This window comes from Taeniopygia guttata, chromosome 1, assembly GCF_048771995.1.
Source record: "Taeniopygia guttata chromosome 1, bTaeGut7.mat, whole genome shotgun sequence".
NCBI lineage: Eukaryota > Metazoa > Chordata > Aves > Passeriformes > Estrildidae > Taeniopygia > Taeniopygia guttata.
In genome coordinates, this window is record NC_133024.1 from 65,790,380 (window position 1) to 65,818,109 (window position 27,730).

At 40.9% G+C, this 27,730-nt stretch overlaps 1 protein-coding gene across 11 annotated transcripts in view; it reads left to right on the top strand.

The window, feature by feature from the left end:
- STARD13 (StAR related lipid transfer domain containing 13) overlaps positions 1-27,730 on the top strand; it is a 286,809-nt gene that overhangs the window by 253,602 nt on the left and 5,477 nt on the right. For all 11 annotated transcript variants that reach the window (XM_072930050.1, XM_072930042.1, XM_030274251.4 and 8 more), the window contains 9 exons: positions 5,056-5,119; positions 9,980-11,358; positions 12,821-12,994; positions 15,086-15,245; positions 19,220-19,418; positions 22,501-22,708; positions 23,599-23,713; positions 24,471-24,692; positions 26,526-26,743. In XM_072930050.1, coding sequence (XP_072786151.1) covers positions 5,056-5,119; positions 9,980-11,358; positions 12,821-12,994; positions 15,086-15,245; positions 19,220-19,418; positions 22,501-22,708; positions 23,599-23,713; positions 24,471-24,692; positions 26,526-26,743 — 2,739 coding nt within the window. The remainder of the gene's footprint in view (positions 1-5,055; positions 5,120-9,979; positions 11,359-12,820; positions 12,995-15,085; positions 15,246-19,219; positions 19,419-22,500; positions 22,709-23,598; positions 23,714-24,470; positions 24,693-26,525; positions 26,744-27,730) is intronic.

A 27,730-nucleotide genomic window follows, 5' to 3' on the forward strand; every position in this document is an offset into this window, starting at 1 on the left:
AAAAATGCCTTACATTAGCCTAAATCAAAGGACCTACAGAAAAATGCATAGACACAGATATTTCCACACTTTAAAGATAAATGGGTTTATGACTCTGTAACACCTTCTGTAATTATTTTATTCAGAAGACAGTACCTGTTTACTTGAATTTTTGTTGGGAGCTTTTAAACAGCTTAGATCTTAAAAATTAATAGCTCCTCATAATATTAGAAATACAAGTATTATGTACAGGTTATGTTTTCAGATTTCAGACATTTAATTGGATGTAACTCAGCAGCTTCAACCCCTTCACTGAAAGCAAGCTGTAAAAAGCTATTGTACCAAAATGCCAAGATTCAGATTCATCAGAAACAGTGAACAGTGTCAGCTGCTGAACCTAGTTCCAGCTTTGTTACTCTATGAGCTATCAAACAAGCATCTTCCAAGTTTTCCAATGCAATGGAAATCCTCACAGCTCAGCTGACCACTGTGGCCAGTTCTCTGCCCTTCCTTTGCTCTGCAATGGTGTTACTGCAAGGTGCAATCCAATGTACCACATGAGAGCTGCAGGCTGTGATGCACTTTGAGGAAAGAGGAAGTTAAAAAAGGTTGGTTATTATTTCTGTGTGCAGATTCCCAGGTTGGCAGTCAAACTTCCATTCTTCTAACATTCAAAGCTGCCCTTAAAGCTATGTGTGACCAAGCCATCACACTGACTAATAGTGCATTCAGCACATAATGCTGAACAAAATGGGCTTCTCATTTCTTTTTGGAAGATAATTTTAAAGCTGAAATGCCAGCATGGATAATCAGTTTGAGCAGTTATAGCTCTGAATAGTAATAGCATAAGTACTGCTCTTGTGGGTTGAAATCAGACTCTCAATCTCATTTTATAATCAGTTTTCCTACGGCATTGAAGTATACCAGACAACGTGAGGCACAAATGAGGAGAAACCTTTTTTTAAGGCAGCTGGTAGTATTTTAGTCAGAAAGTCTAAAACTCCCTGTTGTAAAAGATTTCAGTGACCTTTTTGAGATATTCTAACATTCCTGCTGTTTACAATATAATTCGAAAATTTGGCAGAGTAAAAACCAAATTTGACGCCTTTGGGTTAGAGGCGTATCTATCAAGAGATTCCACTCAGATTTTATTGAGTAATGAACAATAGAGAATTGCCAGGCAATCTGCAGGCAAACGCTGTCATCCTGCCAAAACAATAATTGAGCATGAAAATTTTATAGCTGTGTCACTTCCAAAATAGCAGCAACCAATTTTGCTCTGGGAACTCTTGTGGCTGCTGTGATAAGAGGGTGAGCAAGAGAAGCCAAGCCACGTTGTACTTTTTGTATTCACGTAAATACAGTGACTAAGAACATGAAGAACAAGTATACAACAGTTTGATACATAGTTCCCTAAACCAAGCTCTTAAAATTTGAGCTGTGCCAAGCAGTCAGCAGCCTTTTTTTCCATAGCTGTTTTCTCTTGGACAGCTTGTAAACAAAGTGAAAGTTGCTGTATGGGATGGGACATCCTCCCACCAGAGTTTGGAAATGATGGGTGTGCAGTCAGTACCATCTGCCGAGTTATATTTCTCTAAGTGCGGTTGGAGGATAAGCCTGACTCTCCCCATGCAGAACAGAAAGCCCTGTTCCAGAGGCAGCAGAATGGCTCCCACTGACTTCCAGAAGAGATTACTTATCTCATGTGAGCCTGGAGCCTACAAGGTGACTCCTTCAGTGGCAGCCATGATAAAAAGGCGATAGGACTGGAAAATGCACAAAACTGGTGGAGCAGGGACATGCCAGTGCCAGCCTTGCACACCAGCCCTACTGGTGCTGGGAGGATTCTTATTCAGTGTTAAGACCTCAGCAAAGCCCAGCATCAAGAGCTTGATGTCCTCTTCCCAAAGCTGACAGCACCAGAAGAAGCCAGGCACGGACATGTGTATGTAGCACCTAAACTTGGTTAGGAATAACAGTAAAAGAAAGGAATTATGTTGTGGTTCCCTCAAAGAGGCATTTACATAACCACATAGTATGTTTTCCTGGTCAAAATCCATAAGAGAGGGAATTTGCTGATCTGCTGATGCAGGAGGCACTGTGCTGTCCATGCTTGTCCTCCCCATGATGCCTCTCCTTCATGGCTGCATTCCAAAACACCTGCTTGAAAGCAGCTGCAGAACAGGTCCAGGGATCCACCAGGAACTCAAACTCACTTCAGAGCTGCCTCCCTATCCAAAGGATTGCCCTCTCTTACTTGGATTGCTCTTAAAGCAGGACAACAGGTCCCCCACAAGGTTTTCCAGCTGGCCTGAGCCTGCATAGCTACAAGCTTGTATTTATTTGAAAACACTGCTCAGTGCTGTAAATGATGGAAAAGTTAGAGTTTTCCTGCTTTTGAAGAACTTCTATCATGAGAGTTAACAATTACAACACTGGGGTTGGGAGTCAAAGCCTTAAGGACTTGTGTCTATGGCCATCTTAAATCTCCTCAGATAGTCCAGACTTCTCCATGTGTTGTCTGGAGGTATCTGCAGCAGCTAAAGGCCAAGCTTGATACTCCAGGGGATCTCAAATAGTACCAGAAACATCTGTTTGGGCACCTGAATATCTCTGCTGGCTTTTTAAGAATTATTCCAAAGTCTTAAAACACCTTTGATGCTCTGGGGAAGAAATAAAATTAACATCACTGAAACACCTGCTGTAGTACATTTTGCAGTCTTTCCCTGAGCAATGCAGAAATTTCTAGATACACTTTCAAATGCATCCTAGATTATTTGGGTTTTATATAGCCACCTCTCTTGTGTTTATTTCATGTGTTTTCCCCTGCCTTTTGTCAAGTCCAGACTTTGTGTTTTGTTACCATTACAAACAGGAATTCTTTTCCCATGTTTTTTAAGCAGTCACATAAAAGTGCAGCGCTCCTCTCACTTCAGCTGGGACATTGGTGACAACATTGTAGCAGAAACTTCTGGGTTTTTTTCTTTTCAAAAGATTTGCTGAGGAGTTGACTGTCAGTCATCTGATGACTTTAAACTGATGAGAAAAGCTTTCTGCCACCACTGGCCCATCAACAAGACGAAAGAAGCTGAAACAGACTGACACTGATTTGAGCTGTTAGTACCAGACAAACTCACAAATATGATCATTAGTTCTGTAATTTCACTGGCAAATCGTTCTACAGCCCTGTAAAAGCCCCCAAAAAAACATGACAATGTTTTGCAGTGGGGTGAATTTAAAACTTCAGGGTTGAACTCCCTGGCGCCCAGTAAAAAGTAGTTTTTGTTTTGGTAGAACAAGTGTGGAAATGTAGCTAGACTTTTCCCTTCAGCACAGGCCAGCTGACAAAGAGGTGCAGGGACTCCAATATTAGCCAATATTCAGCACTAAGAGGAAGCTGTCCCCAAAGATAGAAAGCTCAGCTGGAGTCCTTTGAAAATGTGCCTCTGCATACTTGGAATTAATATCAATACACACATTTAAACATTTTGTGCTCAAATGAAGCGCTGAACATTATTCAGCCTCAGGGCCCCAAGAAAACGCCACTTTGGGTTGAGAAATTCTGTGTTTGGGCAAAAGAGGAGTTTTGCAATAATAGATGTAATCCCAGAAGAAGATTTGTGGGCAGAAGGCTGCAGATATAGCTGCACAGCCACAAACCCTGGAATTTATTTCAACATTACTATCATGCATTCAGGGTGTGCTTGTGCATATATTATACCCAAATTAATACCACGAGCACAGGACTTTTCTGATGCAGCATAACAGATTTATTGGCTTGACTTAGGGAGGAATATTTGATCTACAAATGAGCAGGTGTTTTTTGGGTTTTTTTTTAAGGAAGATCCACATTTGGTGGGTCTGTTCTTTGTTAGTGGTGGTGATCTTAAAGGTATGCTAATATTAGAAGTTCTGCGGAGGAATATGTTAATGCCATAATCTTCTTATGTTATGTGAGAGATTATATTATTGATCTGATACTTTTTTCATGTGTCCTTGTAACTTATCACACGCATTTCAAATGTTAAGTTCTAGAAACTGGAGGCCTCTCCCTGCACCCCAAAAGCAACAGAGACAAGTGTTGCTATAAAGACAGAGGAGATGCAAGCAGCCAAAAGAGGAGTGTTGTGAGCATGTGGTTCTCTCACTCTGCCTCCCTTTATTTTGAAATTAAGTCCTAGCTATGGAAAATTTTCAAAGTCTAACATATTTAAATTTAAGCTTCTGCTTTTAAAAGTTTGACAGTTTCATGTATCAGGATCTTTAAGTATAAATAAAACCAAATCAATTATCATTACCACAGGAGGGTCTATATTGAAAGAGCATGTTTACTTGTCCTCTGGCTGTCCTTGCATAAGGGCGCACACACACACACACACACACACACACACACACACACACAGAGAGATTGTCATTTAACTCACTGTCATCACAGGATAGCCTTGGATTTAAGGAGAAGAAGCCTTACAGAGACTCTGGTAACATCAGTATAAACATGGTCAAAAATAGATAAAAATATTTATTTTAAAATGTTAGATTTGTTACACGTTGAGTGTGTTAACCTGTGTAAGATCCACAGATAGGAGAAAAGAAACTATTGGCTTTGGAGAAACTATAAGTAGCAGCTAGAGGTTCTTTATGTCAATTTTTTTAAAGACGTGCCAATTTCTAGAAGTGAGGAACTGCAGCTGGTTTTTCATTTGGTCTTTCACTAGTGTTTTGAAATCCCCATTTTAGACCAATTATGTTACAATCCTGCGTAAGGCAACTCACCTCCCTTTCTTGTCATTTCCCCAGCTATTACAGGTGTTTGTTTATGGTTTTTCCTGTGCTAAGTACAAAAATGTCTATAAATTAAAAAGCAATCTATCAAACCTGGCTGTCAAGTAAAGTGAAACTAAGGGTTCCTTTTCATACAGTGGTCGTATAGCTGGAATAGATGACCAGAATCCTTTCTGAAGCTGTTATATGTGGTTGGCACCCTAGAGTAAGATAAGAGAACATGTTTTGAACTTACAAAAAATCATGCCCTTTAGTCAGAGGCTGCTAATCTTTTGAATTTGCTTTGCCCTGTAGACGACTGAACACACTGAACAAGTGCGCCTCAATGAAACTCGATGTGAACTTCCAAAGAAAAAAGGTAAGGGAACTTCAATAAATATACCCTGGCTTTTGTGATAAGACCACCCCAATTTAGCCTTTAATTCAATAATGTTCTTAAAAGTGACTTATTTTACTTTGAACATGAATGTCAACATTATCTGGATGCATGATAATGTAAATTGCTGAATCTTGAAATTATAAATAAAATAGAAACTGTGAGTAAATACTAGGTGTGTTAGAAGGGCTCACACAGTACTTAAATTCTACATGTGTACAATTAAAGTTAGTGGGTGAAAAGATAGTAAAGCTTCATTAGATTGGCTTGTTTGTCAATGCCATAAGAGTACACAGTGGAAAATCCTGCTCAGAAAAAATGGAAGCTGCTGAGATGAAACCAACAGCTTTTCTTTGTTTCTTATACTGCCTTCTTCCCAGTTAAGAATATGAAAATAAACTCTGTCATCATTACAAGCTCCTGTGTAACATGGGAATTATCTGAGAGTAAAGGGTTTCAGTGAGGGCTGCAGAAACAGCTTGTTGATTTTGAGAGTTTTGTAACATGTCCAGCATTAACTGTTGAATGTTTGGTTTTCTGGTCATAAATTCCCCAAAGTCCTTGAATGTTATACAATGGTAGTTGTCAGATCTGAGAAATCTTGGTTCCTGTTTTTCCTTCCTAGAGTGTTTTTCTAGTGCTTTTTAGAAACTGACTCCAAGAGCTGCATTTTTGATGTCTTTGCAAATTCAGTCTCATCCTACTCTATTCAGTGTTCCAGGGAACTTGAACAGAGGATGATTTTAATGTCCAGATATCCTGCTTTGATGCATGTCTGCTTGTTCTTCTGTGTACTAACCTCTTCAGCTTCTATTTTGTCCATTCCCTGGAGCTACAGGGACTTCTCATCACTGCATATGGGGTTGTTTTTTGTTGGTTTGGTTTTTTTTTTTTTTGTCTTGGATTTTATGTCGTGTTAAAAAGGGAGGATTTTTTTTGTTATGTTGGTTTTTCATTAATTTTTTGCTGCCACTCCTCTGTGTTCTGAATGGATTGAATTCCTCAGCTGCCCTCCTTGCAAATGACCACTAATTTGTGGTGGAAGAGACACGGCCCTACTTGGTACTTTTCCTAGGGGACAGAAGCTATTTGGGTCCATACCTGCACAAAGCCACAGAGAAACTGAGCACAGAAAAATGTAGACAAAGAGGAGTTGGAGGAGATTTTAGTTCACAGATACAGAGCAACTGAAAGTAGAAGAGAATGTGAGTGAGAGAAGAAGAGGGAGAGCCTGCTGACAGGAGGAAATGTAAAAGCCAGAAACTGGGTCTGAAACTGATCACCAAACTAATTCCATTTATTGCTGTAGATACTGCTTTTCCTAATAGCCTCTATGGTGATCTGAACAATGAAATGCAAAATCAGCTTGCTTTGGAGCTTCAGCATAACAGGTATGCAGAGGACTAGCACAGCTGCTTGAGTGATTCACAAAAATATGGCCAAGCAAGCTGCCAGGCAAGGTTCCTGTGAAAGACAGCTCAGCATCAGCGTTCCCTGCTGCCCACTCTCCCACCCAGACCATTCCCACTGTTTTCCCTTGGCTGCTGTCTTCCCTTGGCTTCATCCAGATGCAAACAGAAATCCTTAAGTATGTGTTGCAAATATGTCCGTAAGCGATTTGGACAGACAGAGATTAGCCTTTGGATTAACTGCCTTCTGCAGCTGTCGATTTATGAGAATTCCTGCCCCCAGCTGGAAAAATGTGGCAGAATTCCACTGCAAATAAATCTACTATTTGCCTTTTGTTATCATGCCTCTGTATTTCAGGCAAGTATACCCTCAGTCAAAAAGCTGTACTATTTTAAATCAGCTGTGACAAATCTGTGAATCAAAACCTCTTTCTCTTTGGCAAATGTTACCAGTCACTGCTCAAGAAACTTGCCCCTTCTCATCTTCCCAAACATAATGGTATTAACTGGACTTTTGAATATGCTCCAAAGCCGTGCACTTGATTTCACCCTAGGTCAGTAGAAATAGACAGTCACTGCTCCAAAATGTCTGCTCTGCCTGTGTCAGCTGAATCATTGCTTTCAGACCTTCTCTTGATCCGCTGTCCCCCTAGCTGGTGACACGTGGGTGGCCTAAGTGCTCTCAACATTTTTTTTTTTTGGACAGTTTCATTTGTCAGGACACTCAGATATCTGACAAGAACAGTGGGTCATTCAGGATGTTCGTGGCTTCCAGAATTTCTATTGATTTCATCAAAAGAAAAGCACAATATGTCATAGGACTCATGGTGCAGCTGAATTTGTAGTGAGTCACCATAGCAGTATCTCGGCATCCAGATATTTCATTTCATATTTGCCTGATCTTGCTTCTGATGAAAAACAAGCATGTTTCTTTATCAATTAAAAAGAACCCAAAATGCAGCCTTTATTTAATTGAGCTGCAAATTTTGACACTGAAAAGCTTCTGTACTTTCTAAGTGATTCTTGGGCAGAATGTAATCCTGTCTTTGCTGTGGTTAGAGGGGAAAACTTGTTTACTTCCAATATCCATTTCTGTTCATCTCTGCTTTGTCAAAAAAAAAAAAACCACAAACAAAAAAACCCCCAAAAACAGCAAAAAACAAAACTCAAACAAACAAGCAAACAAAACAAAAACACAAGAAAATCCCACAATATAAAAACCCTACAAACTTTAGATTTAAAGTATATTTACCACCGAATTTTTTTTATTTCTGCCTTCTGTTCTGTGCTTTCTTCTTGGTGTTTTTTGCAATGTCTCTACCACTTTGGCTACTTTAATCTATTCCAGCTTGTAGAAAATAGAGGCTAAATCGTGTCAGCTCATACAGTAATGTCAGTGCAGCTACAGGGATTTGTGTCAGCCAAGAGTCTTCCTTAAGGTCCCTTTGGCATATTGCAATATAGAACAAATTTTAAAAATATGTTTATCCTGCTGGCTGGTGCCACCAACGCTTCAGCAGTGGTATGCTTTGTAGATATAATTACCATTGCTAAATATTTAAAAGTACGTACCCTTGCGGTTTTTAAAATATCCACTTTGTGGCACTACTAAGACCACAATAAATGGATTTTTAAGTTCCTGAGGCTATGCAATCCTTTGGTCCATATATGCATACAGCAGGCTATAGAGGTAAAACAAAGGTAGAACTGTCTAAAGTGCCATTTCTTCCCTGCAGACAAAATGGCCAAAGCAGTATTATTAGCCTTTTCTAGCCCCTTCCCTCATACTTCAGTATGAAGTGCCCAATTTTTCTCTTTAACAAGCCACAGAATGAGGATCTCCATTCATTCCTGTAAACTCAAGGGAGCACTGCACACCTCAATGTTAACAAAAGAAAGAGGGATGCCTAAACCCAAAATTTCACAGCTATATTTTATTTTATGGTTTGGACATGATCTAAAACATCTGGCTGACTTGAAGTGATAAACTGGCAAAAGTTTATGGCATCAGTGAGACCTGGCACGCTACTGATCTCAATCTCTAGCTTTTGAGGTTTCACATTATTTAAGGTTTTGGGTGCTCTTGTAAAATTTGTTTTACATTTTTCAATTAGACAGGCCAACAAAGATCTAGTCTGAGATTGGAGATAACTTTGCCATCAAAACTTCATATAAAAATACTTCTAATAATAGACTTTTAAAATGAGAATTTTTCCAGTCCCAAAATAGTCTTTCTGGTTTAACACCTCATTTTAGTCTGACAGCCTGTCATATTTTACTGCCTTCATACTGCTTCCAAGAATGTGAAGAGCTGTTTGGATGTCATGTAGGTGAAGTTAGTTTGTTCTGCTTTAAAACAAATGCACAAGAAAAATACAGTACAAGTCCAGTTCAAAGTCAGGAAAAGGGTACGCATTAGCAACTGTGGGCTTCATGCTGAAGATGTATCTTTTTTGTATGATCAAACAGATGAGAAAAATGTCATAGAGTGAGGTTTTTTTATCTAACTTTTTTTTCAAGGCACACGTTCTCTTCATTGCAGAGTATCTCCTAAACATAATCACAGCTCTGCACGCCTGAGGCTGAGGGATTAGACCAGGAATGGCTGTGGGGTGCTGCTGCTTCAGGAGAAGCTAGAGACAGCGGGGCAGGCTGCAGATCATCAAGTTTGGGGTGCCTCTACTGATGACAGCAGTGAAGATGATGTTTGCCTACTGTAGGAAAGCTCACCTCAGCTGCAGATGCTGCCCCATGCCAGCCTGAGCCTGGCTGCTCCTCCTGCCCACACCTCCATGGCTGCCTTCTCTGCTCTCCTTTGCCTGCACTCAGATACACCCTTAGCAATACTGCCAAATATTTTTTTATTGTTATTTTAAGCATCATGATTATTTATCTGTCGTTATACTCCTGAAACATAAATCTTGTTAGATGTATCTGGCCTGTGAAGTTTATAGATGTTTATTTAGTTCTCACTGCAAACCTACGTGCAGCACCAGATATTTGCTGTCTCGGATTTTTAAATAGCTCACATTGCTGTAGTACCCAGCTACTTCCCTGTCTTTACCATGTGTATCTTAACACTATCCCTGCAAGTCAGGATTCCTTTACTTTGGCCTTTCAAAACATTTTTTTTTCTTAAACAGTCACTGTGAGCATCAGCCCTACACAATTCAGTGCACAGGCAGTCCATGGAAGCCAAGTGGTATCAGTGGGGACTTCTAGCATGGAGCAGGCTTTTATTCCTTTCTTGTTAAGATGTTTTTTACAACTAAATGAAATACGGTGTTATGAAAGGACTGATGACCAGTCTTCCATAAACTTGGCTCAGAGAGGCTTTGTTGCCTGTTGCTCACCTGGAGCAGCCCAATCGCATTAATTCAAATATCAAGTTCAAGCACACAATTTTAATATGTGCCACTTGCTTTTTTCCCAGAGTGAAGATTCAGATGAAGAAGATCTCTGTGCTATCAGTAATAAATGGACTTTTCAAAGAACCAGCAAAAGATGGTCTCGGGTGGACGACATTGACACTCTGCTTCACCGATCCGACAGACATGGCTCTTCTGGGGACATTAAAATGAAAAACACGACAAGCAGTGAGAGCGTCCTTACAGATCTGAGTGAACCTGAGCTCTCATCAATTCACAGCGAGAGCAGTGGGGGCAGTGACAACAGGAGCCAATCTGGCACCACCAGCGCTGCCAGGGAGGCCTGTGACTGCTCTGCCCATCATGATGTGGAAAGCACCCTGGTGCAGGACTCTGCTGCAATAATCACCGCCCCATCCCCCAAGGACGGCCTGAAGAATGAAAATCCAACACGAGCCAGAGCAAAAACCTTTCTAAAACGCATGGAGACACTAAAAGCAAAAGCTGTGCATGGAAAACTAAAAGGCTCGGGAAGAACAGGTCCTTTAGAGATCAGTGGACCAGTTCTCCAGTTTGAGCCAAAATCCTTGAAAGACATGCACTGTGTACAGATTGTCAATGGCGATCTTCAAAATCTGGGGCAAGATTCAGTCAAAAGAGGGCTTCCCTTTTCTGCCAAATCCAGCAGTGACAGCAGTCAGTCCGAAAACAGCAGCAGTGGAGTGAGCACGCCATGTCTGAAGGAACACAAGTGCCATGAAGCAAACAAGAGAGGTGGGATGTACCTGGAGGACCTGGATGTTCTGGCAGGAACGGCCTTACGGCAAGTGGTGGACCAAAACCGCAAAAATGAATTTCATTCCCAGGAGAACTTGGTTGTGCACATTCCCAAGGATCACAAACCGGGGACCTTCCCAAAGGCACTTTCTATCGAAAGCCTCTCACCTACAGACAATAGTAACAGTGTAAACTGGAGGACGGGCAGCATCTCTTTGGGAAAGCAGAACTGCTCTACTCCAAAGGAATCTGGACTGATGGCTTGCTGTCCTAAAGAGAGCAGAATTAGTATTTATGACAATGTGCCAGGTTCCCACTTGTATGCTAGTACTGGGGACCTCCTGGATATAGAGAAAGATGTCCTTTTTCCTCAGTTAGATGACATTTTGCAACATGTCAATGGACTGCAGGAGGTGGTAGATGGCTGGTCAAAGAAGCTGTTGCCAGGTCTGCCGGTTGGTGACGTGTCGGTCAGGGAATCCCCATCATTGCCTTTCCAGTCGCCTACACAGATCACTCTCGATTTTGAAGGAAACTCTGTGTCCGATGGCCGAACCACCCCAAGTGACATGGACAGAGATGGAACATCCCTGAATGAATCCGAAGCCACTGGTGTTAGGGACAGGAGGGACTCTGGGGTGGGAGCATCTCTCACAAGGCCAAGCAGGTGAGCAGCAAAATTTTGTATACAAATCCACAGACTGGGAAATACAATATAATTAAGCAGAGGTTCTCAGCTTAGGAGTCAGAAGGCACAGGGTACCATTACAGTAGTGTTCATCCTGCATGGAGATGGGAATTTCCCAAGGAAAGGTGGGATTTTGAGGGAAGGGACATCCTGCTGCAGTATTCTTACATGGAATCGATGCAGAATTGGTTTAATAGAGCAAACTAAGGCATTCTTTATCCCTTGATCCATTGATTACATAGCAGGACCCTGTATATATTGTAGGATGTATTTTTAATTTGTCTTCTAAGTTATGCACCCAGAACTTTATGAATCTGTAGCTTTATGCACTTTTCTTATTCACTGATCTGCTTTAAAGATGTGCCCCTTTATGCTCAAAAAGAACTTCCCTATGCTGCCCCAGCCCCTTACGTGGATGGGATGAAATTGTGATGAATGATTTACTTCTTAATAAAGTGAAAAGTGGAATTTTGTTGATAATTTGCAGACCTGTTTTAAGTCAGAGTGATGAGCTCCTGTTGTGCCAAGTACCAATGGTCCTGGGCAAGAGCTTTTGTGGGTCTAAACTGTTGTATGTAGGGTAGCTTTGTAAGTGCAAAAGCAGGGAGAACATACCTAGTATTTTCTGATACTGGTATTTCTGATAATACTGATCTGCTGTCAGCCTTGTCACACCTTCATAGAGGACTCTGCCATGCCATGGTTTGCTGCTGCCTGTGCTTGCTCACCACCACCACAAAAGTGAAAGTGGACTGGAGGAAACTATTGAGTAAATGAGCAGTGCCAAATTTTTTAGAATTTGTGTTAGAACTTATACATAGTGAAACAAGAAAAATAAAATTAGGGAATTTTTTTCTGATGAATCCAGTATACAGAGAAAGTGCATTGGGGTAAAAATATGTGAATGGTTCAGTAGCTTGCTGGTTGTCTCTCTAGATAAGGAGACACAGGGTTGAATCCTTTGTAAAAAAAAAAAAAAAATCTTTCAGCATTTAATAACAGATCTGTTTGGAGAACCTCATCTCCAAATACCTCAGTGGTCAGGTCAGTCCCCTGAGAGATGAGGGACTAGGCATCAAATACCAGTTCTGAGTCAGGCAAAGAACATTTGTCTCTAAATCTCCCACATCCTGTTGGAAGTGTGTGGGCTAAAGACCATAGCAGGCAGCACTGCTTCCCCATATATATGGAGAGGACCCACATCCACTTATGAATCTAATGTTAAAATGACAAAACTTGGGCATTTCTGAAATTAAAGAGATTATCTAAATTGTTGTATTTATCTCCAAGGTACATTTTCTTTCTTTTCACACCACAAGACATCACATATGTGTGTGTTTATGTATGTTTTATACATTGCCCAGCCCTATCTCACAGTACACCATCTTTTTTGCTCCACCAAAGCAGTTTTCTGATTTTTCTACCATTTCTTTTGCTAAAGGCAATTACGATGGCAAAGTTTCCAAATCTCTCATCGCCTGAGCCGCTCCATTGCGTCGCTTCACATCAGCAACCAGTCAGCAGCCCAGCTGAATCTACTACAAAAATTCTCTCTGCTTCGTCTCACTGCCATCATGGAAAAGTACTCCATGTCAAACAAACATGGCTGGACCTGGTGAGTACCACTGGTAACTGGGAGGAGACTTTTTAGAAGAAAACAATTTCTCCTAATTCTGTTACTCTTCTTGGTTAGTAAATGCAATTAGAAGAAACTGTTGACTTCAAGTGTGAGATTTGAAACTGGCCCTTTTTATTCATGGCTGCCTAGTGGCTCGTTGGCAAAGTGAGAAATAGATCCTGAGAATCTGACTTCATTCCTGAGCTCTTAACAGAGAGACAACCCTGGCCTTTTGAACAATGCTGCAGTTCCAGAAAAAGAAACAGGAAAAGGAGAGAGTGACTACAAAGTAGGAAAAGTTTACACTAAGTCCTACCCAGTATTCTTTTGGTGATTCAAAAAGAAACAGCTGCTGCTTCATGTGTTTGATACTGCTTTGTTTGAGCTTTAAAAGAAGGGTTAAAATAGTTGTGGGACTTTTCTCTAGAAATCAAAGATGCGGGCTTTGGCCTAAGCCTGGACCTGTGTTAGAGGGAGCTTGCAGCCCTGGCAGCTGTGACAGCTACCTGGTCACTCAGGGAGTGGAGGGAAGCACACATGAATGTGTGCTCACTATGTGGCTCCTTCTCTAGCAATTGGCTACAGAAACCTGCATGTTTCGTGATAGAAAAACCCTGGTGGGCCCCACAGATTGAGGTACACCAGAAATGGAAATGGGCATAGATAAGAGTATCTGAGAAAATAATCAAAAAGGATGACAGAATCTGAGAAATAATAAAATTATCTGGGAAATATTCAAAAGGATGACAGAATCTTTCCCTAATACACTAAGGCATCTTGTCCAGATAAAGTATGACTTGATATTTATATTGTGATTTTCATGCAGAAAGAACCGCCCCAAAATCCCACTAAATTAATCTGTGAGCTATGTTAAGACAAGTCTTCCCTTAGAAATGGAAAAATAAATACAATTGATACATGTGAAATTCACCTCACTGACATCAGTCATTAGGAAAATTTAAAAGAGTAATCTGTTATAAATCTAATCTGAGTAAGTCAGGTTGGCTGTTTGTGGTCAGAAGAAAAATACAGGCAACCCCAAAGCAGCCCCTTATATCTAAGGCTGAGGGTTTGGGTCACCTTCCAGAGGTGTCTCTCTCTAGAGTGGGTAGAGAGATAGTCCAGACAGCTGACTTTTTCTAAATCTCTGTAAGGGAACTAAAATTCAGTAAGATTCATCCCCATTTCACTGCTCTCCTTCGGTGGCTAGCTGGCATCTGCACTGAAATGAATCTCACCTTACCCAATTTCAAATAAGCAGACAAGAATACAGCAAATTCTAGGCCCTACTGTTTGTACAAGGTTTTCATCCTGAGAGCTATTTCTTCAGTTTTGATAATCAGTCTCTAAGGATTTTTAAGAGAGGCGCTGTAAATAGCTGTAGAGTTACGCACTGTTCTTCTTCAGTAGGTAATTTAAAATGAGTTTTTACTTCTTCCCACACAGATGACAAAATTCTTAGTCACATTCAGGTCATATTCATCTTTTTAATTTTAATTCCATGGCAGTCATGACTCCCAAAAAGGGAATCCAGTTGGTTCTTGTTTTCATCATAATTTTTTGAAGAAAGCAAGCTCACCAGCTTCACTTAAGTTACTCAACTAGAATAAATCATATAACACAAGGGAGCAATCTGACGCATAGGGATTTCCCACCATCATTTCTTATTGTAAAGTTTTAGTCAATAGAAATACTAAATAATGTAACTAGTAATACAAAGATCATTCAGCATGTTAGAAGACTGAACTTCCTTTTCCCTCAGATACCCTCTCCACTCAGGTTTGCTCTGCTATTCCTGTGAGTCCCTAAAAGATGCTTTAAACCTGTTGGCTTCAGCTGGCTGACACCTGAGTAGTAAAAGGTTCTTGTGAGAACTGATTGTAATGCTATACGTTAGAGGCCATCGACTTATAGACATTAAGAAATTGATCAATTATGCCAATTGTAAAGTGTCTGTGTATTGTGCATTAAACATTATTTCACCATCTTTATTAAAATTACCCCAGTTACCAATTTCTGTCAGTAGTGTTACTCAGAAGGTGTGTAAATACTGATTTCTTCATGCAGTCTGTTCATGTTAATTTTCAGGTCTGTGCCAAAGTTCATGAAGAGGATGAAAGTCCCTGACTACAAGGACAAGAACGTCTTTGGTGTGCCCCTGATAGTTCACGTCCAGAGAACGGGGCAGCCTCTTCCCCAGAGCATACAACAAGCCCTGCGCTACCTACGGAGCAACTGTCTAGACCAGGTAGGAACTTTACTCCATGGACTTGTTGGTTTTTTCTGAAAAGCCACTTTAAGCAAGCAGCAGTGACCATTTTTGTAGTAAGTGCCAGGATTATTTGAAAATTATAATCTCTCATGTTGGGCCTTGATCTCCTCTGGTGATTTGATATTTGGTGCCAAAACTAACAGTTTTCCATTTTGAGATTTGTATCCAGCTAATCTGTTGAAATTCTGTAGCTGTAATAGTCCTGCAGATTTGTATACCACACTCTGCTTCAAAGAACATTTTGAGATCTTCGTGTATATTGAATGAAACCTGGGAAGGGATCAGGACTCCCCACTTCTACATGTATTGGTACTGCTTATGCTTGACTGTTGCCATTGAGGGTTAACTGCATTCACCATTTCACAAGATATGGTACAAAAGGTTTTATTTACTTAGCAAAGACAGAAAAGTGCAAGAATGGAGAGCAAACTCAGCAAAATATTCCAAGTATTCTGTTGACAGAGTCAGATATATCCAGATAGTTAGGTCAGCAGGGGTTCAATGCCAAAGCCATTATGGTACATTGCCTTTTATAGTGTTCTTAGCTACAACAAGACAGCTGGGACACCCTCATGCTCAAAGCATTTCAGATTTTTTTTATTCCCTCTAGCTACAGAGGGACATACTTATCATATTTTTACTGTTCTTCCCCTAAGGATGAGGATGTATATTTTTATGAACAGAGGACTTTGAGAAAACCCCCAGTGTTTATGTTCAGTCCTCTACTGTTACTGACCTCATGTGATATGACCTCTTTCATAACTGCCTTTAGATAGTTGTAAGTTCGAAAGGAGCAACCAACATTTTGCTCTGCAGACTTCGCTGCTTTCCTAGCTCTGAGCACACAAAAAGGGTGGAATTAGTCTATTCTGAGTCTTCACATTTTCTAGTCACTATTCTAGTTGCTGTTCAGGTTTTTTGTTGGGTGACAGTCATCTTCCCCAAAACTGAAATTTGAAAATTACAGGTGTTCCAGTGAATCACAGCCATTTCCCTTTGCAGCCAAGTGGGAAAGGCACAAGTCCTTCCTACCATTCTCTCTGTAAAGGGATCCTGTAGTAGTCAGACCTTGACATCTAACTCCATAGTGTCAAAAGTTAGGTGAGATGAGTTCTGCCAGCCATGTGCAGTGTGGGAGTTGACAGGTGGGATGAACAGCTTGTCAGAAATTTATTAAGACAGGATGAAAGGGAAAGATGCATAGAGACAAGTAGAAGTGATATATTCAGGAGCTAACAGGCCTGGTTACCACAGTGCTCAGCTGTGTACTGCGCTGGGAAAGCCAGTGTAGGAAGAAAAGTGATGCAGCAAGCCTGGAATTAGTGATGAGATTGGAGGAGGAGATGCCCAAACAAGAGGAACAGGAGATGTAAGGATAGGGATGGGCTTGTCAGCTAAGAAGCAGAACAAGAGGAAGAAAGAGAAGAGAGAGGATTAATTGGGGAGAATGTAAAGGTAGTATAAAGGAGAAAGAAAAAGCTCTTGAGAGATTTGAAGCAATTATAATATGCTGGAAGCCTCAGACAACTATCTGCTCCATTTGTGTTTACAGGCTGGGAAGCATCAGAGCTCTGTGAATTTCAGTTCAGCTTTGGTTTCTTCTTGGAGTAAAATTGGGGAAATACTGATTTTAAAAAAAAGAAGGAGGAGAAATACAAATTGGGATCCTTTAAAATATCTTTCCACCAAAAACCTTTCTAGACAAAAACATTTCAGGCAGTTCAGCTCCTCTGCTTTATCCCTTTGTTCCCATTTAATTCAAAGTCTGCTAATGCCTGGGCAGAGACCTGGATAACCTCAGCATCCTGCTTATGTCTCTCCTGTGCACTGTAGAAGGTGGACTAGAGTTCAGCACAGGTGTCAGAGCTTCTGCTGCACACACTTGGTAAAGTTGAGGTTGCTCTAAACCATTGCAAGGTCTGGCTCCTGCCTGAAATCCCTAAACTTGCATGAGGAGCCCCACAATTACTTGTAGGATTTGTAATTCAGTTTCACTTCATGAAATAAAAACTGCTTTGTCTTTTCCAACTGCATCTTTATTTCTGTCATGCATTATACGGCTGCTTGTAGGGAAGATGATCCACGCAGCATGAGGATAGTAGAGAGATTGGGGCAGACTAACCTCTGCGTTTTTAGTCCCTTTTTATTTACAGAACAAGTCTGTAATAAGGCATAACAGAGGCTAAAACATCTCTTTTTACTGAGTGAAGAACTCTGATTAATTTTTAATTTTTTCCATTAATAACAAAAAAAAGGAAATAGGAGTTTGGATAAATGTCTTTAAACAGAGATCAAGAGTAGTGGAACGATGTGCAGCTGGAGATTGCATGGGTGAGATGTGACATCTGACCTCTCAAAGCAGACTTAGCTAGAAGTTTCTAATGGTTGTTTACACCAGCAAGGACACTTTCCATCAAAAGGAGAGAACTGAGCCTCAGGTCTGACGCTTATCTACCACAGGCCAAAACTTTATTTTTTGGACAGAATTAGCAACTCTGTCTTCTTCATCTTCAGGACACACATTTCTAAGAGAAAAAGGCATATAAAAAGAAGAGAAAGGGAAAGGGAAAAGGAGATGAAAAGAGATGGATGCTCTTTCTTGTATGCTCTTGACAGGAAGAAGAGTAGAGTTTCACTTGGAATATAAATACAGAACACAGGGCACACTTCAGTTCTCTACTTCCTGTACATAAATTTAGCTCTCAAGTGACACTAAATTCATCAATAAGAAGACCTAGAAGAGCTGCCTCACAGCCAGTCTGGTGCAGCGGTTCATCTTCCTTTAATTAATTAATTAAATAAATATACCTCCTCACAGAGCTGTGATCTATGTAATTAGTACCATGAATGTGCAAGTTAACCAAAATCCTAAATGTCCTCCAGGTGAGCATGGGAGGTGTTTTAGAGAGAGAAGGGTCCTCTGTGAACTCTGTGCTGTTTCTTACTCAGAAGTAAGGGGGAGAAGGCCAGAAGGCATTATTCCCTTGCCTTTACTGTTTGTTGATGGTCTATGCCATGCAGGATCACCAGCAAGACATCAATCACAGAGGAAAAGGGGTCTATAATTCCCAGCTGGAAATGTGCCTTTCCCATAGGTCTCTCTCAATGTTTCACCTTTTTCCTGCAAAACTGATGGGAAAACAGCGTTAACACTTCCCAAATGAAACACTGTAAACTCACCTGGGAATAAATAATGTGGTTGAGGCCCAGGAATTCAGCCCAGGGGGAATTCCGTGGGTGGAGAAGGACAAGAAAGGGCAGCCCTGCCTTGAAGGCATCATTTGAAGAATTACCACTTCCTTTCAAAATAGAAAGCAAACAGGATAAAAATGTAACTTAGTGACACTGCACAAGTAATCTCTCTGTGGCCCCCACTCTTGAACTGTACTTTTCAGTGGGATTTGAGAGAACTCTTGGAATCAGAGAGCATGAAAGGGAAAAAATACATTTAATCTTGATTTTAAAGCTCTACCAGGAAGTACTAATCTTTTGCCACAGCATTTATTACTTAGCTAAGCATAATATTTTCTTGTTAGTCTTCAAAATATATACCCAAATAAACATGAGGGGCCAGATTCTCAGCTGGAGTAAATCAACAGACAGTCACCCAAGCCAAGCAAGCCAGGCTGATTTATATCAGAAGAGTATCTTGCTTAAACTTCTCAGGCAGCAGATAAACCACAAGGCACTCTGAACCCTCTCTCTAGGATAGGACAGAGAGCAGCAGCATTATTAACCCCTGCAATCCTTCTGTGGCAGCCTGTGTTTGCCTGCAAGCCTTGTAGGACCATCAATTGCATTTGCACATTTCCCTCCTTCTCGCCTACAGTGAAATAAGCAACCCAAGCTTTGCTCATGATCCAAGTCCCCACATATAAATGCATATACCAGATATATATTCTTCAAGTGCCATTTTCCCTTTTACCCAACTCAATATGGAACGTTTTTAGGTGGGTCTGTTTCGGAAATCTGGAGTGAAATCCCGAATCCAGGCCCTGCGTCAGATGAACGAGAGCTCCCCAGAAAACGTCAGCTATGAAGACCAGTCCGCATACGATGTGGCTGACATGGTCAAGCAATTCTTCAGAGACTTGCCAGAACCTCTCCTCACAAGTAAACTAGGAGAGACTTTTCTGCACATCTATCAATGTAAGTTGATATTTCTACATATTTCTATTATTATATAGTAATATACTGTTAATAATGTTGGTGTGTTAACACTTGATAACTTTCTTTCTGCTGACCTTTGAGATATAAAAAAACCCTCTGCCTTCAAAATCTTTCACTAACAGGTCTTTAGGACTACCTAAACATTTCAGTGTCAAATTTAATGGAAAGGCAATGTTCATACCAGCCTCACAATCAGAAAGAAGACAGAAGAACATGCTGCTGGACACAAAAAGCATGAAGACTCATATTTTTGTCAGATTTCATTCAGCTGTGTGCCCATTTTATGCTCTTATATCTCAATATAAGTGAGTCTTCTGGACATGCAGAAGTGGTATTTGACCATGAGAATATGTGTCTCTGTAGTCCCTTTCCTTGCTGTGACTTTTGATTATTTGTTTTTTCTTTATAGTCAATAAAATGTACATGCAAAAGCAAGCTGCCTTCATGTAGATCATAAGCTCTATGTAAAGAACTCATAGAGAAAGAAAGATTTCTTCTTTTCTTTCCAGCATACGCAATCTTCAGAAAAATCTGAGACTCAGATGCATCAGAGTAATGAAAGTCCCTGTGAATCAGGAAATGACTGTGTGTATCTTCTCCAGACTGAGGGAGAAATAAACAGTGAGGAAAACATTGAACAGCCAGAGGCATTGGAGGTTTTTTCCTGACAATGTCCATTATGAGGGCCAGTCAGCCAGCACTCTGGCAGATGCAGCCAGCCTAAGCCAAATAATTGGAAGCACTAAAGAGAAGTGTGTCTAGTCTTTTCACTTGCAGACATTTCAGCTGCCAAAACAATAGAAAGCCATTTTAAAACACTGTGTAATCCCAGTGCTTAAGAATCTCAGATACTTCCGTTGCTTCCCTTTACTGTAAAAATCTGTCTGTGGCATGCAGTCACTAATGAATTTACCACCACAGTGTCTGTAGCTGGTAGAGAACGCTGGGATTCTGCATGTGAGAGACAGCACTGCAAATAAATTCAGTGGGTTTGGCTGTACGCGATGTCTTGGGACATAAGTTAACTGCAAGAGTTGGTGCCTAGCCCTGGACCATCATTTCCCCTTCTTTCCTGCTCACAAGTTGTCTGCCTGCACACACGCTAATAAGCTTGTTGAGAAAAGCAACAGGAATTCTGGCCGCCAATAAAATGGCAGTCACAACCATTTCCATGGGGAGGTGGCCAAGGAGAAGATTATCCATTGCAGGGACATGTTCTGCATATCCTTGGAAACAAATCACCACTAAAGTATTGCTTGATGAAAACTGGGGATGTCTCTTTGCACAGAAGAGACTGCAAGTAAATTACCCCCTTGCTACAGGAGGAGAGAGATGGCAGATCCCAGTGGCATCAGCATAAGCAGGTCTGTAGCCAGAAGGGCTCCCTTTTTCCAAGACATGAGGATGATTGAGGAAACATTGATACCAGCCAACAAAAAATGTAAAAAGAGGCATGGGCTGACTCTGTAATGTCTGCATGGTGCTGCAGTGGGAAATCTGAAGAAATTCTCTTTCTATTGGTCAGACGGGGAAATGATGAGCTAAGATTGCTAAAATGCACCAGGAGTTAAAGGATTTCAGAAAGACTTGAGGATGAGTGTCTTTAAACTAAAGTAGGAACAAGAAAAGATGGGCTCTGTAGACACCAGAAAAAATTGTTTGGATTAAGAATGAGTAGCAAGGTTTTTTTTTTTTTCCATGTGACCAACAACAAGTATATATTTTCGTTTTAGAGAGTACTGACAAAACTCCTTTCATAGAAAGAAAAAATGTTGAAAATTTCTGAGATATTAATTATATTTCATAACATCTGCCATTAAACTAATCTGTAGCTGAGATTTTTTCTTGCCCTGTGTTCTGTTTAACAAATTGTTAATGAGAAGTTAGGAAGAATTTTTCCTCTCCTAGTGTACTGGCAGAAGACTTCTGATTTTCTGGGACTCACTGAAGATATTTTTCATATATCCAAGACCTTTTTCATATATCCAGAATGGCTTGAATTGCTGTAACACATGGGATTTTGGATGAGATTATTAATGTAGTAGTCTATATGGAATAGCATTGGTGAAACTTTCTCCATTTTCTTAAAACTCTCAGTTGATTAATGTTTACCTGTGACTTGAAGCACTGGCTGATCTTCTGCTTCATGTACCAGACCCATCAGAGCAACAATAAAGAGGAGGGAGGGATTACCAGGAGGTGTTGTGGGAAGAAAAGACACATTGAATGGATTTAGCAAAGGCTCCTCTGACTTCTCAGAAAAACCTGGCCTTGCTGCTTTCAGAAACTTTAGAAGTATTGAGCTGTGTTCATTTTGTCTTTCATGTCTGAAAACTTTTTAAATAAAGTGCTCATACAAGGTTAGCAGTCAAATCTTAAAAGCTGGCTGTTCCCTCTACTGTAAATCTGCTTTTGTTGTTCTTCCACTCAATTATGGAGAGTATGTAATACCCAGAGGAGGACTCCAAGTCCAAACTGAGAGAACTTATGGTGGTTTTAGAAATGAATCTGAGGTGCTATTTAAACATTTCCACTACTTCTTTCATCAAACTCTTCTACGGTTTAGGACACAAATCTAAGTATTCCCTAAGCTTCCCTAAGACTTAAACTTCTGTCTTGCCAGGGGACAAAGAAAACCTGAAAAATACCATTTAAAGCTATGAGTACTGAGTACTATTATCCCTTCAGAAACTTCAAATGAAGTCTAGTGCCTTTCTTGGGAGCAGCCCATCAAACAAACAGAGAAAAGCCAAACACTAGTGAGGGAAGCTGTGCTTCATGGAGGAGAAAAATCCATCTCTCCAGAAGCCAGTTGATCTTTTCCCCTTGGTCTCCTGTCATCTGCCTCTTCACAAAGCCGTTGCTAAGGTCCAGAAAGACCTCTGTGAGTCGAGCATTAACCTAACACTGCCAGGTCCACCACTGAAACACATCCCTAAGCACCACATCTGGGCGGGTTTTGAGCACTTGAGGGGACTGTGAATGTCTGTGTAACTTTATCTTTCTGGCTCCTTACCTGATCTTACAACTGACCCCCTGAATGGGCCTTGCTCCTTCCCAGACGTGCCCAAGGAGCAGCGGCTGCAGGCGGTGCAGGCAGCAATCATGCTCATGGCCGACGAGAACAGGGAGGTTCTGCAGACTCTGCTCTGCTTCCTCAGCGACGTCACCTCCGTGGAGGAAAATCAGATGACTCCCATGAACATCGCTGTTTGTCTGGCCCCTTCCCTCTTCCATCTCAATATAGTGAAGAAAGAAAGCTCACCAAGGTATGTTTCTTCTCAGCATTATAAATAGTCACATCCTGAATACGGAATGATACTTTCAGTGGTATGCAGGAAAAATTTTCCAAGCCATCTGCTTTCCAGCACACATTAAACAGGGCATGGCTTCAGTAAGAGGGGAAAACCCCTGCTGCAGAGCCAGAAGCACACTTGTTTTCACAAGCCCAGCAGGCATTTCTGGTTGTCTGTTGTGGATATGCGGTGCCTGCTTTCCATGTGGAATTTTCAATGGGGCACTAGTGAGTTTTGCATGAGTAATGCTGAATGTTCTGTAAAGGAAAAGGGGTTGATTTTGCTCTGATTGAAGTCAAAGATTAACCATGTTCTAAAGGATTTTGATATGTAGATTTTCAATGAGTGTTTTTTTTTTCACTTTCAGTTTACTGTCTACATTCTGTCATTCAGGAAACAGGGTTTATTTCAGGCCACATTAAATTTGTAACATGGTGATTGTAGTCTAAACAGGGCATAGCCCGGCTAAACATTAGTGGTCTGTCTTGACTTTTTTCCCTCCCATCTGGTTCAGAATACACTGAGATTCTTGGTCAAGTACATGTATAACCTGTGTCTGAATAAGGGCTTTAAGAAGTAACAATGTAAACCACTTTACATCATGTCTGTTAAAAATCAATTTCAAAATGTACAACACATCGTGGAGGATATGTGTAACCTTTCCTGCTTTTACTTTTGGCTGAGCAACATTTTAGGTAAACATTTTTCCCTTAAAAAAGTCCCAACAGTTTGAGCAGTCTTGTTGATAAATAGAAACTAAAGATAGGGGTTTTTTTTCTCTGATGTTGGGAGCATCCTGCTGGTTTTTGCTTTCATATTAAAAAGAGTCAGCTCTTTACCTGAGATACTGAATTCAATTACAGAGTAATACAGAAAAAATATGCAACAGGGAAGCCAGATCAGAAGGACCTCAGTGAAAACCTGGCAGCTACTCAGGGACTTGCTCACATGATAATGGAATGCAACAAACTTTTTGAGGTGAGTGAGAGACTCAAACAGCATTATTCATGGCTACATAATGCAGCAGCCTTTGAAGTATTTATGTTTATCCTTATATTTTCTGTCTTGTGTTAGCTCAGAGATGGGTGCCTCGCTTATTTGTAAACTTGCTTCATCCAAAGTTTATGTATATCATTTCTTTATGGTGGTTCCCTTTTAATATTCAAAAGATGCAGGGTAATTATTCTGTGACAGTTTTCAACCCAAACCGCTGGATTAGAAAATTTTAGACTAATTCAAATCAAAATCTGCTAGTGTAAAATTTTATTACAATGCTTTTAAGGCCTCAATTAAAATCTATTCATTTTAAAAATAATTGCCTATACACTTTATTTCTGTGTGTCATGCAATAAAGTAAAAATCACATAGAGACCTGCAGTCAATCCTGAGCTACTTACACTGCAGCTGGATGAGAGCAAATGCTCATATCTTCTTTCCCCAGAAGCACAAGGCAATATTTCAGAGGGCTAAAGGAATAACAGTAGTGTATTGACATCCAGTTGATCAATCTAACACAGTTCTGCCTGAGTAGTGCTGTTCAGAGCCATGGGCTGTTTCATTAGACTACTTAGGTGTTTCATCTTGCATAAAGACAGAAATTGGTGTGCATTTTACAGATCCTAAGTTCATACAATTGGATGCTGAATGGTCCATCAGCCTAGAAACATGTTGCCTTAAGGAAAAGTTCTCAGCAGGAGATTTTCCCTGTGTGTTTTCCCTCCCTTCTGTGGCACAGGTCCCACACGAGATGATCACCCAATCCCGAAACTCCTATGTCGATGCAGAAGTGCATTCTCCTACCCTGGATGAGCTTGGGAAACAAGTGGATGAGGAAGGAGGGAACTATCAGATGTACCTGGAAACTCTCATGCAGAATCTCCAGAAAGAAGCAAAAGAGAAATTCAAAGGATGGGTCACATGTTCCAGTGTAGAGAACACAGAACTCGCCTACAAAAAGGTAATTTGAGAAGACATGAAAGAAACAGTAAAGAAACTAAAGCAAAATGCAGCTCAGCTATGGGACACCCTGGCATGTTGCATGGCAAAACTCACACCCTTCTTTCTGGCAAGGCACTCTTTTTTTATTATTATTTTTTTAAATATTACTAAAAGCAGTTAAAATGTAATGTAATAGTGATTCAAATGTGAGATTCCAGAAAAAGGCACAGAAAGCAAGCTGGGGTCTCCAAAATAGATCAAGTAAGGGACACAGCAAACAACACAACCAGAGAGAGTGAGCTGAAATGTTAAACAACAGAGAACATTTCCTGGGCAAGTTCTTAGACTGGAGGACAGGAGAAGTTTCTGACCAGTTCTTGATGTATGCTAACAGTTTAGAGAACACAGCTACTGCAGCTTTTATTAACATTTCTGAATCTGTTTTGGACTCCATCACTTCTTCAGAGAAAGCCAGACCACTGTAGTGAGGCAGAGGGTGCTGCAGGGTCCCTGCAGAGAGTGGAGTTCAGGGCTGCTGGAAACTGAATAGCAAAGCAGAGGTCTTCAAACCAGCAGCAGCTATCAAGAGGAAGGGGTGAATTAGGGGTAGGTGACACTAATTAGGCAGGAAAAGAGCACTGGGAGGAATGTGAGATCTGGATGGTGAGGGGGCAGGAGGCAGCATTACCCCAGCTTGGGAAAATGCAACCCCTCTGTCAGGGCAAAGAAATTGCAGTTACTGTGGTTTGTGGCCAGCTTCTGTGAGTGACCTCTCCAGGGAGAGACCGTGAGAGGTTGGGGAGAGAGTAACAGGGCTCAGGTGGGAGCAGGATGTGGGACATGGGAGAGAGGGAATAGAGGCCTTTACAGCTGGTGGTCAAGGACCTGTAAGACTACAGAGAGAACTGGAGTCTGGGGCTTCAGGGCAGGGGAAATGGGGAACTGAAAGCTTTGGGGAGAAAGAATTACGACATAAAATAATTTAAGGTGGGAAGTGAGGAAGGTGGGTTTCTGGGGAAACAATCCTGGGTCTGTGGGAGGTACTAGAGGTTTCCGAAGTATGCACTGGTATATGAGAACGGTAGGGTAGGGAAGGGTTACAGAAGCAGGGCTTGAAAGATCCAGTGATTAGTTAACTTGTTTACTGCCTGAAATAGGACCACTAGAACTATGCAGAAAAGCTGTGTGTGTACAATCTAGGATATTCACCTTGTGCATAGCCCAGCACTTTCTGCTCCCTTTACTGTAAGCTGTGGAGGTGTTCCAAGAAACAGGATCTGTGAGCAAGGAGGAGTTAGCAAATAGTCTGTGCTCTTTGAAAGGTGTTTTTCCAACACTTTCCTTGCAGCTATTTTGAAGAGCAAACATCTGTGTACCTGACATATAACTGAATAAATACATGTTCTGCTCCCCCAAAATTAACCAGGAGGGTAAATGGACCCTCAGTCCCAGGTAGCGTATAAGATTGCCTAAGGCAGTTGCTTTATTTCAGCCCAGGGTTTCAGTCTCTCCTCTCTTTTTACTTCTGCAGACACATATTCATCTTTCCACTTAGGATGTCTGGACTTGGAAAAGTGTCTGTCACACCAGGAGTAATGCAGAACCTCTCTGGCCCTATGGGAACTAGTCCAGATATATTCTATTGTGAGAGAAGAGTAATGAATCACTTCAGATTTCCACCCAGGACTAGTAGAGCAGCAGCAATAGCAATAATAGTAATGATTAGCAGGGATATATGAGTGCTCTTAAGCTGAAGTCAGACACACACATTGAGGTTTTGTCCTCAGTTATCATCTGCTGAACATAGGCATGTAAACTATCAGGGTTTGTGCTCTTGGTCACTTCACTCCAGGTTGGGGATGGGAACCCACTAAGGCTTTGGAAAGCCTCAGTTGAAGTTGAAGCCCCTCCATCAGTTGTCCTGAACCGGGTGCTGAGAGAACGTCACCTTTGGGACGAGGATTTCTTGCAGTGGAAGGTGGTTGAGAGCCTGGACAAGCAGACGGAAGTTTACCAGTATGTTTTGAACACCATGGCTCCTCACCCTGTCCGAGACTTTGTTGTTCTCAGGTAAGCTGAGGGCGGTTCTCTGGTACCTTTGCCTCCTGCAGTGAATAAAAAAGATCTGGACTTATCTCAGCCTTCACATCTGTGTAATTGCTCTCCAGGAACTCTACTTCTGGGCAGCAGTGTTGATTTCTCAAACTGAATTAGTCATACACCTACAGCATGCTGACCTTTTCTCTGATGTAATTTGAGCAGCACATACTCCTGAGGCCATAAATATAATTTCTTCCTCAGAACAGATGTCTGATAATAGCTGCTCTTCTCTCTTAGCTTTGTTTGTTGTCAAAACAGTGCAAATAGAACCCAATTGTTTTTTACACTGCTTTTGCTGTTCTCTGGGGAACGTTTGATGTTTAAGAGCCAAATGTTTGGAAGAGAAGATAGTGGTGCTTTTAAGCTAAGGCTGTTATACAGTGCCTATATAACTTATTATCTTAAATTTTCAGTTGGAGTCTTTTTAAACGAAGAAACGCTGATCCATAAATATCCTAGTGTGGAAATGAACAGAAAGAGGCAGTAGATTTGTATTCTCTCTTCCAGGGGATGACTTCTCTCAAATAAATGTATAGCTGTGTATCAATATTCCACATTCAATCCCAGTTCTACCATTGTGTATCTGCTTGTACAGAACAGTACAAAAAAAAAAAACCCTTTTCTGTCTTTGAAATCTGGGCCTTTGCTTGCTAGGAGCTATTGAGGAGCTGCTGACTTATTTCACTTACAGGGTCAGTCCTACAGTTACTTATTTTAGGATGATTTTGTGCATTCCTGCTTTTGGTCCCTGCTTTCTTTGATTGAAATGATGTGCCAGAGAAATACAAAGCAATTTTGACAACGAAGTGGTACAGGGAGTCAGAATTGTATTAAAGGGAACGAAGATTGTAGATAAAAGATGAGCCAAATAAAATATAATTACGAAAGTACATCCCTTTTATGAACTTCAGTAGTCTCTTAAAGGATGACAACATGCAGATATTGTTGGCATAAGGG